The sequence below is a fragment of the Orycteropus afer genome, unplaced genomic scaffold (genome assembly GCF_000298275.1).
Source record: "Orycteropus afer afer isolate SDZICR_OR568_19922 unplaced genomic scaffold, OryAfe1.0 scaffold00110, whole genome shotgun sequence".
Taxonomy (NCBI): domain Eukaryota; kingdom Metazoa; phylum Chordata; class Mammalia; order Tubulidentata; family Orycteropodidae; genus Orycteropus; species Orycteropus afer.
The window spans coordinates 7,010,094-7,024,794 of record NW_006921697.1 but is presented as its reverse complement, the minus strand read 5'-3'; the positions used below and the strand labels follow the sequence as shown (position 1 = coordinate 7,024,794).

The 14,701-nt window shown below is 44.6% G+C and overlaps 1 protein-coding gene across 1 annotated transcript in view; it reads right to left on the bottom strand.

The window, feature by feature from the left end:
* Positions 1-4,703: 4,703 nt before the first annotated feature.
* The window catches only part of LOC103199386 (proton-coupled amino acid transporter 1), a 42,729-nt gene continuing 32,731 nt past the window's right edge, over positions 4,704-14,701 (bottom strand). Inside the window, exon 10 of the mRNA XM_007943658.1 lies at positions 4,704-4,975. Within this exon, the coding sequence (XP_007941849.1) occupies positions 4,704-4,975 (272 nt within the window). The remainder of the gene's footprint in view (positions 4,976-14,701) is intronic.

The following is a 14,701-nucleotide window of genomic DNA, read 5'->3' as shown; positions in this document are numbered from 1 at the left end:
AATTCTTCTGCTAGTTGGGGTTTAGTCCAATTCTGCATCCTTTCCTTCAAGGCTCAGGGGTCCAAGATTATCTTCTGTGTCTGTGTTAATTGGTTTCCATTTTCTTTGTTGAAGAGGGTCTGTGCAATCCTTCTGCCTAGTCCGCCATCTTGCCCCGCCTCCCAAATGTGCATAAACTTTTGAGAAGAAAATGAACCTGCTTTGTAAATTTGCACCCAAATCATACACACACACAAAAGAATATTTTTACTTTATTCCTGCTTAAAAAAAAATATATACGACAGATTTTTTTCCCCCTTTTTCTTTATATTGCAAGAGGACCAGAAAAAATACAATACACTGCATGCAAAAGCAACCAAGCAGCTAACTCCTCCAGTCCTTTGTGAGGCTCAGAACCCCAGACGTTTAAGTGAGAAGGTGGTGGACAGAAAGGTGTGGATGGTTGTGGAGTAGGCTCAGGGTTCTCCAAGGATGTAAGGGAATATGGGGCCAGGTGTTGGGAGGTGGAGGGATCAGGTAGGGGGACGCAAGGAATGGGAAGGAGTCTCTTTAGGAAGTGAATGTGTGTGCTGGCTAGCAGGGAGATAAGGCAGTGGCTGGTGTGTTTGAGGTTCTCCTGTGGGAGCTTTGTGGCGGGCTGGCTGCTGCTCTCTCCCAAGCACAAGCCCACCTCTAATTCCTCTTCATGCACTGGCAGGCAGTCGGCAGGGGCTGCGGGGGGCTCAGCTCTTCCACTGCTGTGTAGCTGCTTTTCCGGCATCTCAGGGATGGGTAAACCTCAGAAATGCTACGGGCCTCCAGTTCTTGCTGCCAGGGCTGCAGCCGCTGCCAGTGCTGCCGGGGCCTATGTCTTCCCCACCAGCCTGCACCAAAGTCCCCTGGCTGGGTTACAAAATGGCGCTGATGGCTAGTGAACACAGCTCCACACACCTTAGGGTAGGGGGCAAGGGACAGCCTCGCAGATGTCCCTACCATGACCCCCACATTTTCAGGAGGGAGTGCTCCTTGTAATGCGTAGCTGGACCCTGGGATGTGGGCCTTTCTGCTTATCTTGGTTTCAGCATCTTTGGTATGAATGAGGTACAGGGGGCTCCCCACTCTTGCTCCCATTCGTGCCGGGTCCTGGGTGAAGGGTGATCCCCCCAGCCCAGAACGTTCTGGCTCTCTGATTTGGGTCCTGGCAACGCCCCATCAAACGCCAGTGACAGGACAAGAAGGAGGACTGGTGGGAGGTGGAGATGCACAAGGTCGGGGCTTCAGTCTAGAGAAGCTGCACAGCCAGCTGTTCCAGGGAGACTCCCCGTACCTCACGGTGGGCAAAGGTGAGGCGCTCCCTCCACTCTGCCCTCTTTCCTGGAGTACTTCTGCATTCCAGGGCTGATCTATTGTTCCCATTCCTCCCTCATAAGAGCTCTGTCATAAGCTAGAAACATTTTAACCTAACATCCAGTAAAGTAATCTGAGTGAAGCAAGATGGGTGGGAAAACAGACACAGACCACAACCTCAAAAATAAAAAAGAAAACCAAAGTTCAATTTATTGAAAAGGAAAAGTTTAACACATGACCAAAGATCTTTTACGAGCTCTTGCACAATCCACACCTTTACACATACCACACTGGAAGTATACATCTAAGCAGCACGTTACAATACACAGTACTGTCTGATTCCCAGAACCTGCTGCACGGTAGTTTTTCCTGTTCAAACATTCATTGACATGTTTTACAACAAATCACCTGATTTTATTGTTCACTAAAAGAAAACAGCTCCCCCACCATCACTATGATTTAAACAAAAGAACATGGTTTACAACAGGCACACCCCCCCCACTTCCCACCCCCTTTAGTCTGGTAATCTCCTATCAGCACCATTTCTGTCCTCTGGCCAGGGAATAACTCAGTGGCACAAATAATAGGGAAGAAACATAATGGGCTGAGCTGATACTGTGCAAACAGCCTAGCAACCAACAGCCCTAATTATCTAAAAGTATTGACCATGATTCCCAAGGCAAACTGCATCCCTTCTTTTTCCCCTAATGGTCTTGGAGATCTGTAATGAACAGTTATTCTCAAGTTCTGCCACGGGCACTTAATGTCTCCATGGCCAGGAAGCAGCATCATGTTTCAACTGAGGGCAGATGCTGATGAGGCCTGCCTTCGCATCTGACAAGGTTTGAAACAAAACGCACTGAGACAGACCTCCTTGCTGTGAGCAGTGAGCAGATAGAGCTACAAACAAACATAAATTGAGATTCTGCATTTCCGGAGAGCATGAGTGAACATGCAGTGTGAAACAGAGGTGATATCCTACAAGTTAGGAAGGGAGCAACTGGAAGGAAGCAATTTGGAGAGAGAAAAGTATAAAGAAGAGGGAAGGGGCTAATGGTTTTCCTAGTGTACCTACTGAGGATCAACACTTTGAAACTATGGATAAAATGGCAGATTCCCTCTTCTGTGGGGGCAGAGAGCAGGTAAAGAACACCAGCCAGTGAATGTGGCTGGGGAGGTGAAGGCCCAGGAGAGGGTGGTGAGATGCAGCTTCGAAGCTAAGACATGTTCACACTCACATGTGTATCTGCAGATGAAAAGTGCTTAGCAGCTGGATAGCAACACAATATGAATAATGGCACTTGTAACTGGCAATAGCTCCTAGGCAGAGTGAAAAAAAGATGCTAGGTCATGGTCCACAGCCAACTGATAGTTGGAAACCTGCTCCCAATAGCAGCGTTTGGAGAAGAGAACAAACAAGGAGTTTGAGAAACTACCTCTGGGCTAATGGAAATGGGGGGCTGAGCTGGGGGTAATGGAGGGCCACAGGAGATACAGTACCCTGCCAGAAAACCCACAGTTTGCCTTTGGTCCAGGAGATTCAGTCTCACACTCCAGAGAGAGTTTGCTCTGTTGATCTGATCAGACAGATCTTGAGCAGAATCATGCTGCTTAAGTTTTTCATCAGACACCAGAGCCAGAGCATAAGAAAGGCTGGGAAGCTGGGAAGTAATGGGAAGGACCCAGGATGGGCTCTCTGCCTCAAGCAGCCATGTGGGCAGAAGAGATCCTGGGCTGTCCCAAAGGATGCATCCAAAAGAGGAGGAAGGGCTTCCACACCCAGCCACCTTCTTCTGGCTGACCTTTCACTTGACCCCTGCCTAGCTGGGAAGGCCTACTGCCTGGAACAGCCTTGTCTGGCTCTTCTGAAGTGGCCATGCATTCAGGTCATTAAAGCAGCAGCAGCAGCAGCAGCAGCAGCAGCAGCAGCAGCAGCAGCAGCTGCAGCAACTGCAGCACAGAAATCCATTTCTGATGTTCAAGGAGCCGTGTGTGTGTGTGTGTGTTGGGGGTGGGGGCATCACAATTAGTGTTTAGAATGCAAGGAATAGGTGTCCCAGCCAAGAGGTTCTTTACAGGTCCAGGTGGTAGAGGCAGCATCAGGCGGGGCACAGGTGCTGTGCTACCCGTACTGATTGTAAACAACCAAGCACCACACGTAGTGTCAGACCAGCTCCTGTACATTCTGGGAACTCAGCTTCAAACTGTGCATATAGACCCCACTGTTCACCCACGGCAACAGAGTAGGTATCCACCCGGCATGACAGCAACTGAACTTAGCCATCCTTTTCTCTTGCCACGGGCTAAGGCTGCAAATAGGCCTGAACATGCAAAACGGCCATTTTCTAAGCTTCCTATGATAGACAGAAACACATATCCAACATGGCTATCCTGTCCCTTGGCCTAGTGCACATGCAAGTATTTCCTGAGTCCTTTGATACCTTCTCAAGCTGGTCCAAGGGAGACAAATCCATGCCTCCCTACAGAGGTACACATTGAGATTAGTCCTGATTCAAATCTTGGAGGTCCCCAGTGCTGAGAACCTAAGCAGACATTTCCTGGAGTGATGTTCTTTTTAGCGGGAGCAGCTGAGTAAAAGATTATTGAGGAAGAAACAGTGCATCATAACCCCAGGTCTAGAGACAGAATCTAAAAACACAACGCTGATTTTAAATAACATATAAATAGTTTCAATTTAGGCAGCACTTCATTATATCTTTTAAGAGCTAAAGGAGCTAAGAATACAACAGTATAATAACCCAGACTGAGGGACTGTAAGAAGATAGTGTTGCCCTAAGGGTCACATCAAGCCAGAGAGAGTGAAGATTAAAAACTCCTGCTTTGGGGGCTGGTTTTAAACTACTAGGTAGGTCCAGCTACCCCCTAGAGAGTGAAGTTGTAAGAGAATATTGAGGTAAAACATTTGGGAGAGAGATAAGAAAGTGATAGGGCCTGGCTTTATAAAGAGGGAGAGTACCCACTTGTGTAATCTAAGCCTGGCCCAAGAAATGCAAAAATGGGAGGTAGGGACACTAAAATTTTTAAATAAAGTGAGCAGTGCAACAGGAATGACTGAGGGAAGTGGGTCAGAAGGCAGGAGGCAGATAGGAAGGGAGAAGGCATGATGAGGGAGAAGAGCTGAAAAGATCCAGGTTAAAACAAGTAAAAACAAGTGGTGCTTCTTCTTATGTATCAGCTCCTCAACCTCTCCCCTGCCCTCAGCCTCCCTCGCCCATCATACCAGGTGCTAGGTAGAGGGTTCCCAGACAGCAGTGCAGCCTTTGCCCAGTGCCTGAAGCTTACCTGAGGCTCTGAGGACAGGTACTGTGGGGACACAAAAGGGTGGGGTTGGCTGGTGCCAAGAATGCACCGAGATCCTATGCAAAGGCACTGGTGGAGTTGATGACAATGGGAGCAGTGCTTGGCTGGATCAGCTCATACAGGGCCTGGTAGGTTCCCACCACAAAGCCCACAAAGCCCAGCATGCTGATCAGGGCATCCTTGGCGATGGTGAGGGGGCTCATGCCCTCTGAGTAGTAGGTGGTGATCTCCAGGAGGGGTGGGATGATGAGGGCCAGGGCGCTGCTGCTCACGGAGCCCACCAGGGAGATGACTAGGTCCAGGCGGGGGATAAGGATGGCCAAGACACCTGCAGGGAGAGAGGACATGTTTGCCCAGAACTGCCCAGAGCTACAAAGCATATCCACATTTGTGCACTACATAGAATGGAGAACTCTCAGAAGACCAAGACGTGATCTGGTCCAATTTCTTCATTCAGCAGATGAGGAAATGATGCTCAGCTGTGGAATGACCTGGATCACACTGCAAGGGAGTGGCATAACCTGGCTTTCAGCTTTTCCTGATACAGTCCATGCTTTCTCTCTTTCTAAGGGAAAGGAATCAAATTATATTCCAGGGTAATCTGGTGTCTACCAAAGAAGGGGGCAGAAAAGGAAGGAGACCGTATCTGAGTGACTGAGGGTATCTCCAACATAAATATCTTTACTTAATGTTTAACAAGAAGCAAAAGAGGAATAAAAGCTCTTCTTTATGGAAGAATAACACAATCCAGCCTATTTTGCAGAGCATTTTCATGGAGGCAAAGGAGATGCAGTTCTGTCTGCAGGTTGAACTCAGGAGCCAAGCCCTGCACAGTGACCATCCCTGTGCCAGGACAAGCCAGTGGCTCCACATGTGAAATGGAAGCCCAGGTATGTGAGGAAGGTGAAATCCACAAAGATGAATGGTGGTTTGTACGAGGAAATGCCATTTGCTTCCATACTGTATCAATGACTGCACCAGCCATCGGCCTGATTCTTGGACAGTGCTTTTTAAAACAAAGAAGTAGGCAGCTTCACTGGCCACCTGTATTCTAGTGCTCACTGATCTTTTCACCAAACCGATCTTTCCACTGGGTGGGTAAAGGCCAAGGTTTCACAAGTTGAATAAGAATTTATTAAGAATTTTATTAAGAATTATGAGCTCTGAAATTGGACTTTTGGGTTTGAATGCTGGCTTTGCTGCTCACTAGTTGAGTGACCCTGGGGAAGTTATGATTCCTTTCTATTCCTCAGTTTCCTTGCTAGCAAAATGGGGAAACTGATAGTTCCTATATCATAGAGATGCCACAATGATCAAATGATTCTACGTAAGCCCTAAGCAAAAGGCCTAATGTGCAATAAGCATGTTGCTGTTAGGTGTCATCGAGTCAGCTCCAATTCATAGTGACCCAATGTACAACAGAACAAAATACTATCCAGTCCTGTGCCAGCCTCACAGTCCTTGCCATACCTGAGCCCATCTTTGCAGCCACTGTGTCAATCCATGTCATTGAGGGTCTTCCCCTCTTTCGTTGACCCTCCACTTAACCAAGCATGATATCCTTCTTCAGGGAATGGTCCCTTCTGATAATATGACCAAAGTAGGTGAGACGAAGTCTAGCCATTCTCACTTCCAAGGAGCATTCCAGCTACACTTCTTCCAGGACAGATTTGTTAGTTCTTCTGGCAGTCCATGGGACTTGAAGTATTCTTCACCAACACCACAACTCAAAAGCATCAACTCTTCTTTAGTCTTCCTTATTCATTGTACAGCTTTCATATGCATATGAACATGTAATACATGTTAATGTTATAATCACTGTCATATATTTTGTTGCTCATGGAAAGTGCATCATTAACTCATTACTAATCAAGGAGCTCTGATAGCGTAGTACCTAAGGCACTTGACTGCTAACCAGAAGGCTGGCGGTTCAAACCCACCAGCCACCCCTCGAAAGGAAGGTTGGGCAATCTACTTCCGTAGTGATATTGCCTCAGAAACCCAAGGAGGGGTCACTATGAGTTGGGATCGACTCAATGGCACACAACAACAATCAAGTACAGTTTGATGGACTCTTTCCCACTGCCGGGCTCCTACTGGAGGCTGATGGCCCTCATTACTGACATGGTGATCAGAATGCATCCTGATCCTTAGGAGAAAATTACATTTTATAGGAGGGTTTTGGTTTTAGCTTCCCTTCTTAAAGCTAAAACGTAGTCACAATCACATTCAGAAGCGATCTGAGGAAGGCCCCACACTGGCGAGATTGTCAGAACATCTCAGCCTCATGCAGCCTATTTTACCTCCAGTGCCAGAACCCATCAGTGCTTCTTTGGCTGAGCACCAGATGAAAGACCTGAGTTTCCCTTAGAGTCCAGGTTTTATGCAAACCACATAAACTATAGTACTACTGTAAAATGAGAAACACATGGAAGCCAAGACTCACCAGGAGAGTAGCAGATTCATATCTTCTGTTTTAGTTTCATACTTACTCTGAAACTGCACTGTCCAATACAGTAGCTGCTAGCTAAGATAGCTCAGGAAAAAAAAAAAAAAACAACTCATTGCTGTAGAAGTTGGACCTGACTCCTAGTGACCCCTCCTTGGGTTTCTGAGGTGGTATCTCTACGGAATTAGATTGCCCAATCTTCCTTCCGAGGAGTGGCTGGTGGGTTTGAACAGCCAGCCTTCTGGTTATCAGTCAAATGCCTTATGCACTATGCTACCACAGCTCCTGCCATGATGGCTATTTAAGTTAAATAAATTAAGAATTCCATTCCTCAGTTACACCAGCCACATTTCAAAGGCTCACCAGTCAGTGTGCCTAGTGGCTACTGTATTGGACAGCACACATATGGAACATTTTCATCTCTGCAGAAGGTTCTAGTGAGACAGTAATGCTAAGCATTCACTCATTGAGATAAATTCACCTAAGTTAAATACGTATATAAACCAAAAAAATAAAAACCATCAGAAACAAAAAACCTAGTTGTTATTGAATTGAATCTGACTCACAGTGACTCTGTGTGTGCAGAGCAGAACTGCACTCCATGTGGTTTTTAAGGCTCTGACCTTCTGGAAGCAGATGCTGGGCCTTTCTGCTAAGGCACTTCTGGTGGGTTCAAACTGTCAACCTTTCTGCCAGTAGCCAAGTGCTTAACTGTCTGTACCACGCAGGGACTCCTAATGGATATATACTTCCACCCAAACTGTTACTGTCCCTGAGGAAAGCCAGGTTCAGAAACTGGAGGTCAATAAATAATAGAAAGTGGCAGAGCTAAGCCTAGAATCTAGGACCTCTAACCCTTGGTACAGTAACCTTCCCACAGACCCAGTGAGTAAAAAATAGAAGAATGATACCAGCAGGAGGAAGAACAGGGGATCTGGGTGATCAGCACAAAGAGTCTGTCTGTGAATAACAGTGGCAGTTAGATTGTCAAGATCATTTTCCCTGGGATGTACCACAATCACTTGGTTGACAATCCTGTATACAATCAGCCCTGACCACCTGCTTTGTCAGAGGAAATGAGACAGGGTTCCAGAGCCTGATAACAAAATGGTACATGATATCGAGTCTCAGATCTGCCTCTGCCACTGTTGTATATGGGGTATAATCTCCTCATCTTTCCTTTTACTACTAATTGACCATCATGGTAATTACCCATTAATGATTTCATCATTCTTTAAAACCTTCAGAAAGTGAACAAAAGTATACAAAAAATATAGGCTTTTAACTTACTCTGCAGAGAAAATAGTCTGTTCTAACCCTTAGCTTTTTCTAAAGCAATAGTTGGTGACAAATTGGAGGCCAAGTAACTCAAAAAGTATTCAAAGAGTTTGTGGGCTGATGACAAAATGGTATCCTTATTATGGTAATCTAACGCTCAACAAGAACTGACCTGCTGTGTGATCAGGACTAAGATGTGCCTTCTCTGGGGTCTGGGTGTCCATATGTCTACTGTCAACTTCAGTGATGGCTCAAGTGCTCTGAGGAGATGGAGCAGCAGGTGGTCACAGCACTGTGGCAGCCATTAGGAGAACTGAGCCCCGAGGAGGAAGGTATAGGAACTATGGTTAAGAGTCCTTGGTGCCAATTCCAGCTCCCACACTTCCCAGGGAGTTACTTGTTACTTAACCTCTTAAAGACCCCATTCTACGACTGATAAATGGGGATGTTCAAATGAGCGAAATCACAAAAAGAGCTTAGAATACTAAGCACACAATAACTTCTTCATAAATGTTAGCTCATATCATCACCAGTCCTTGCCCAGTAACAAGCTACATGGCCCTGGGCAGAGCCCACACTGTCTGAACCTCAATTCATCTACATGTAGTCACACAGTAGTACATGATCTCTGCAGTCTTATCCATCTCTGACATTTGCTGGAACTGTAAGATGCAGTTTCTGTCACTTAGTGCTGAATTATGCACAAGAGAAGTAAAAAGCAATGTGTCCAGGACATGTCCCTCAGCTCACTGGCAAAGTCAGAAACTGTGGGCTGCTCAAGAAGAGACAGAGTTGGGCAGTGGGATTCCCTTTTGGAATACACAGTTGTGTCAAAAAAGGTATTTTCTAGCCCATCCAGTTTTGTGCTGCTAAAAGGAGTGTACGTCATTCTGCTGGTGCCATGTCTTGGAGTCCACAGACTCGAGCCAGCTCAAATCTTTTTTCATTAGAGGAAATGAGTACCTGGCAGGAGATGAGCACAGATAACCTGCTGGCCTCTCCCTGCTCTGCGAATCTGCCATCTTCTCAGCCTCTCTCCCATTAACCTGGAAGGACATATGGGCACTTTGTGATTTGGGTTAAGTGGAGTCAGAGACGTGTTCCACTCTGATAAGAGTTAAGTGGAAACAGAAACAGAAGCTTGTTTGATCAGAACCTTTACTCAGAGCAGACAGAGGTCTTCCGCTCCATCATGATATCTTAAGAGCTACCTAAAAGCTGGTCCTTGTTTTTAATACAAAAGATAAACAAGAGGAACATGTCTAATAAAAATTGCCCTAATAGAGATTCAAAAAGAGGGAGACTATTCTCATAAAGCCAGGACCACTGGGCTACAAAAGGAAGCTCCTTTTCCTGATCCAGCTGAGCCAAATACTATCACTTTACCCTAAATAAAACTGAGAGTGAGGAAAGAGAATGGGGGAAGGAGCAAGAAAAGTATACCTCCCACTAATCTGGGGGGAAAAAGAGAAGAAGGGTCCCCAACCAAACTAGTATAAACAGCCCCAAAGGTCCAAAGGCAGGGCTATCTATTTTGCCACCATGCAAACAGCTTTGATGCTAGAGGCAGGAATCAGCTGCTTAGGAGAAGTAGACTTGTCTTCAGGAAAAACATGAAGGGAGCAACTGGGACCCTTCCCAACACTAAATGTGTGTGTTCTCTGAGTTCAAGAACCCTAGAAAGAGACAAAAGGGGTAAGATTCAGGAAGCAGCCCACTGGACACATCCCCTCCCAGCACTCCCTCTTCTCCATTCCCCAAAAACCCTGAGCTGGAAAGGAAACCAAGTATTCTCATGTGGCAGTTGAAAGCCACTACAAAGCCTCAGCAAGGGGGGCTGAGGATCACTGGGCTTGGACCACATGATTAGTCAAGAGGGCTCCAATGGTATTACCACACATTTTCCCTTTGGGTGAAGAGACACTGTAAATATGATCTTGTAACTACTGAAGCAACATGAGGCAAACGGTCATGCTCAAAGGAGGAACTGACTGGAATTCTGGAGTCTGTGGCTTTGGACCAGCAACGGAAGGAGCTGAATTATGCACAAGAGAAGCAAAAAGCAATAAAAGAACAAACATACACTTAATAGAAATACACTTACACTCATGTCCGGAAATTCCTTCTGCTATCTTATTATGATAAGCCCCTCTGTATTAATTACTCTTCAGTGTCTACAAGTCTGTCTTTAAAGTTAACAAAATTAACAATAGCTTTGGACAGAATATATGATTTAATTTAGGTGGGGCTATAAAGGAACAAGGTTGGCAGTTTGAACCCACCCAGGAGGTGCCATAAAAGCAAGGCCTGCAGATCTGCTTCCAGGAAAGATTACAGCCAACCCCATTACCGAATATTTTGATCAAAGATTCTAGAGAAGAATCTGGATCAAAAGGGGGAAAATGTAGAATAGAATTTAAAATTCTCAAAGACTCCAGACCTCCTGGAGCCATAAAGTTTGGATGAACCCCTGAAAGTATTGTCCTGAGATAATCTTTAAACCTTGAACCGAAAATATCTCCTTAAATCTTAAACCCAAACAGTAATTTAACTTAACTATTAAAAAATGTCTGCTTTGAGCATTATGCTCATTTAAGAACTATTTATATGGGATCAAACTGACAATAGTAATTTGAAAGATTAGATAGGAACCTTAGGGGACAGTGAATTTATGTTAATGGGGAGGAACAACTCAGAAAAGGAGGGTGAGAATTGTTGTACAATTCAATGAACATAATGTCACTGAATGGTACATGTAGAAATTGTTGAATTGGTGTTATGTTTTGCTATGTAAATTCTCAACAACAGAAAGATTACAACAAAAAAACAAACAAACCAAAAAAGCCCATGAGAAACAGTCTGCTCCTTAACATATTGAGTTGCAATGAGGTAGAAACAACTTGACACACAGGTTTAGTTTTGGGTATAAATAAACAAAGTAATACAAAAGTAAAACAATCCACATGTTCAACATCAAAGGAATGTTTGTTTGTTCTGTCAGGTACATGTTGAGTTGGCTCCCACCCACAGCGGCACTATGCTCAATAGAATGAAACACTACCCACCTCGTCCTGTGCTGTCCTCACAATTCTTACTATGCTTGAGCCCATCATTGCAGCCACTGTGTCAATCCATCTTGATGAAGGTCCTCCCTTTTGATGAGGGTCTTCCCTTTTTTTGCTGACCTTCTACTTTACCAAGCATGATATCCTACTCCAGAGACTGGTCCCTTCTGACAACATTATAGGAATTATACTAAATTATTCCTATAATAGGATGCCACCAGAGCTCCTATTATAGGAATAATTTAGTAAATATGACCCCACAATACAATGGAATATCATGCTGCTAGGAAAATACTTATGAAAGATATGTAGATTCATAATATTAAATAAAATGCAAAAAACAAAGTTATGTGTATACTATGATGCATCTATTTAAAAAATGTACCCTCAAGAATTAAGACATAGAAGGTAAAATGAAAAAATATACGTATTTTGTTATGCCCGTGAATTAGAAGGCATTTCTTCTTTTAGTCCTAAATGTTTTATGTTAATTTTCTTTTTTAGGGCAATATTTTTATATAAATTTTAAATCAGGCTCAAATTAGTTACACAGAACTATGGAGTTGAAAGAAACCTTGTGTTGTTGTTGTTGTTATGTGCCGTTGAGTCAAACCTGACTCATAGCGACCCCTCCTTGGGTTTCCAAGGTGGTATCTCTATGGAAGTAGATTGCCCAACCTTCCTTCCAAGGAGTGCCTGGTGAGTTTGAACCACCAGCCTTCAGGTTAGCAGTCAAGTGCCTTAAGCACTACACTACCAATGCTCCTAAGAGAAACCTTAGAGATCAGATTTTTTTTTTTACTTCATAGATAAAGAAACTGAGGTCCAGTGAGGACTGCTGGGGGAACTCCAGATACACAGTCAATTACTGAAGCTGCTCTTCTACACTGTAGCTGCCAAGACTGACAAGTGTGAAAGGCTAAAAGGTGTTGAGAAGCCACTCTGCTTGAATCCAGAAGTTTCATGCTCTACAGGGTCTGGCTGCTTGGAATGTTTTGTGTGCATTCTAGTCTGAACATGCCTCTTAATAGCTATGGTTTGATGTCATTACATTTGCAACAATAAGCTGAAATTCTTATTATTGCAAGTTCTATAATTCTTGCATCTAAAAAAAAAACAAACCAACTCTGACTCATGGCTACCCAGTGTGTGTCAGAGTAGAACTGTGCTTCGTGGCTGACTTTTCAAAGGAGATCACCCGGCCATTCTTCCAAGGTGCCTCTGGGTGGGACTCAAACCACCAACTTTTCTGTACCTAACTGAAGTAAAATGCCTCACGTGGTAAATGCCACAGAGAAGTGGTAGGAATCATTGAAGGACAGATTAGTGCCTCAAGGAATTCAAAGAAACTATTCATCCTACTTTGGTCATGTTGTCAGAAGGGACTATTCCCTGGAGAAGGATATCATGTTTGGTAAAGTGGAGGGTCAATGAAAAAGGGAAAGGCCTTCAACGAGATGGACTGACACAGTGACTACAATGATAGGCTCAGGTACAGCAAGGATTGTAAGGATGGCACAGGATCAGGGAGTGTTTCATTCTGTTGTACACAGGTTCACTAAGAGTTGGAGCCAACTCGACAGCATTTAACAACAGCAACGTTCATTCTACATCTTCTGACTCCCCAGTGTAGGGCCAGTCTCTCCCAGCCTCTCTTTCTATACAAGCTGTGGACATAGGGGACCTGATAAGTCTGTATTTCAAAACACATGACCTGGAAGTAAATAATGTCCCACATGAAATCATAACAAAATGAGCACCATTCTATGAAATGTTCATTCTCCCATCTCTTCCACTCCAACAGGCCAAAATGAAACACCAAGAAGTAGACACCAGTCAACTTTGGGGATAGGAGTGGTTGTTGTCGTTGTTGTTATTTGCCGTTGAGTCGGCCCCGATTCATAGCGACCCCTCCTTGGGTTTCCGAGGCAGTATCACTACGGAAGTAGGATTGCCCAACCTTCCTTCCGAGGAGTGGCTGGTGGGTTTGAACCTCCAGCCTTCTGGTTAGCAGTCAAATGTCTTAGCCACTATGCTACCACAGCTCCCCAGGAGTGGTGGTAAGACAGTTGAATTCCAAGTGGAAAAAAATGAGACTGGACCAAATTTCCCTGCTCCCCTTGGTGATGGAAGGTGATAGGGAGTGGAGGAAAAGGTGAGGAACAGACAAACTCTAGAAACTGCGATGACCCTAGCTGCAATGATAATTCATGGGCCTAATTGAAAACAATCTAAAATCCTATACCAATCAACCTTATGCTGAAAGATCTGAAGGAAGAGAGGAAAAAGAACAAAATGAACTTGCACAAATACATTTTAAGGTGGTGCTACACTGGAATGCCTCTAACAAATCCCACAATGACTTCAAAGTCTCCAGTGACAGTGAGAGAAGCCAGAGATGAAAGGGCTGCCTTCTTGAATAGGATGATGATGCAACTCTAAATCGTGGGAGATCATAGGAGAAGGGAAAGAAATACCAGTGCTCTTGAAGATCAAAAAGCAGCTAGTGTCTTTCGAGCATCATGCTGTGGAAGGGAGATGAGGCCCACAGGCAGAGCCAGGAAAAGCAACCAAAAAATCAAGAGGCATCTAAGGATAACAAAAGGTCTATGAATCAGAGACACCTGGCAGAAAGCAAGCCATATGCTACCTGGAGACAAAGCCAGGCTTGAGGAGAAAATGGGGCAGACGGAGCAATCAGGCCCCACATTACTGCTCCAACCCTACTGGGCACAGAGAAAGGACTGTCATCAGTTATACAATATTTTACCTAGACAGAACTACTTTATCTAGAGGAACCACTTTGAGAAAAATGAATTATGTGAGCCACCCCATCCTTTCTCCCAATGTCCTTTAGATTCAAGAACTGGGGTCCTAAGAATAGAATATAGACACTGTGAACACAGAGAAGCTGTCTCCTAAACACTCAGAGTTAATCTATACATGTAGGAAACATTCATATCCAAATCAATCCATCCAGAGCCGCAGGCAGAGGACAGGATTAAAATCAAGAGTCCAGGCATCCTATTTTGCCAGTGAATATTAAGGAATCCTACTTCTGTAGTGATACTGCCTCAGAAACCCAAGGAGGGGTCACTATGAGTCGGGTCTGACTCGACAGCACATAACAACAACAACAACAACATTAAGGCAATTTACTAGAAAAGAAAGGTATCTCACATCCCCTCCTTTTCAGTCGTTCTGGGAGAAGCAGCTTACCTTTACAGACAACCCTGGGTACTGGATTTGTTGGCTTGTAGAG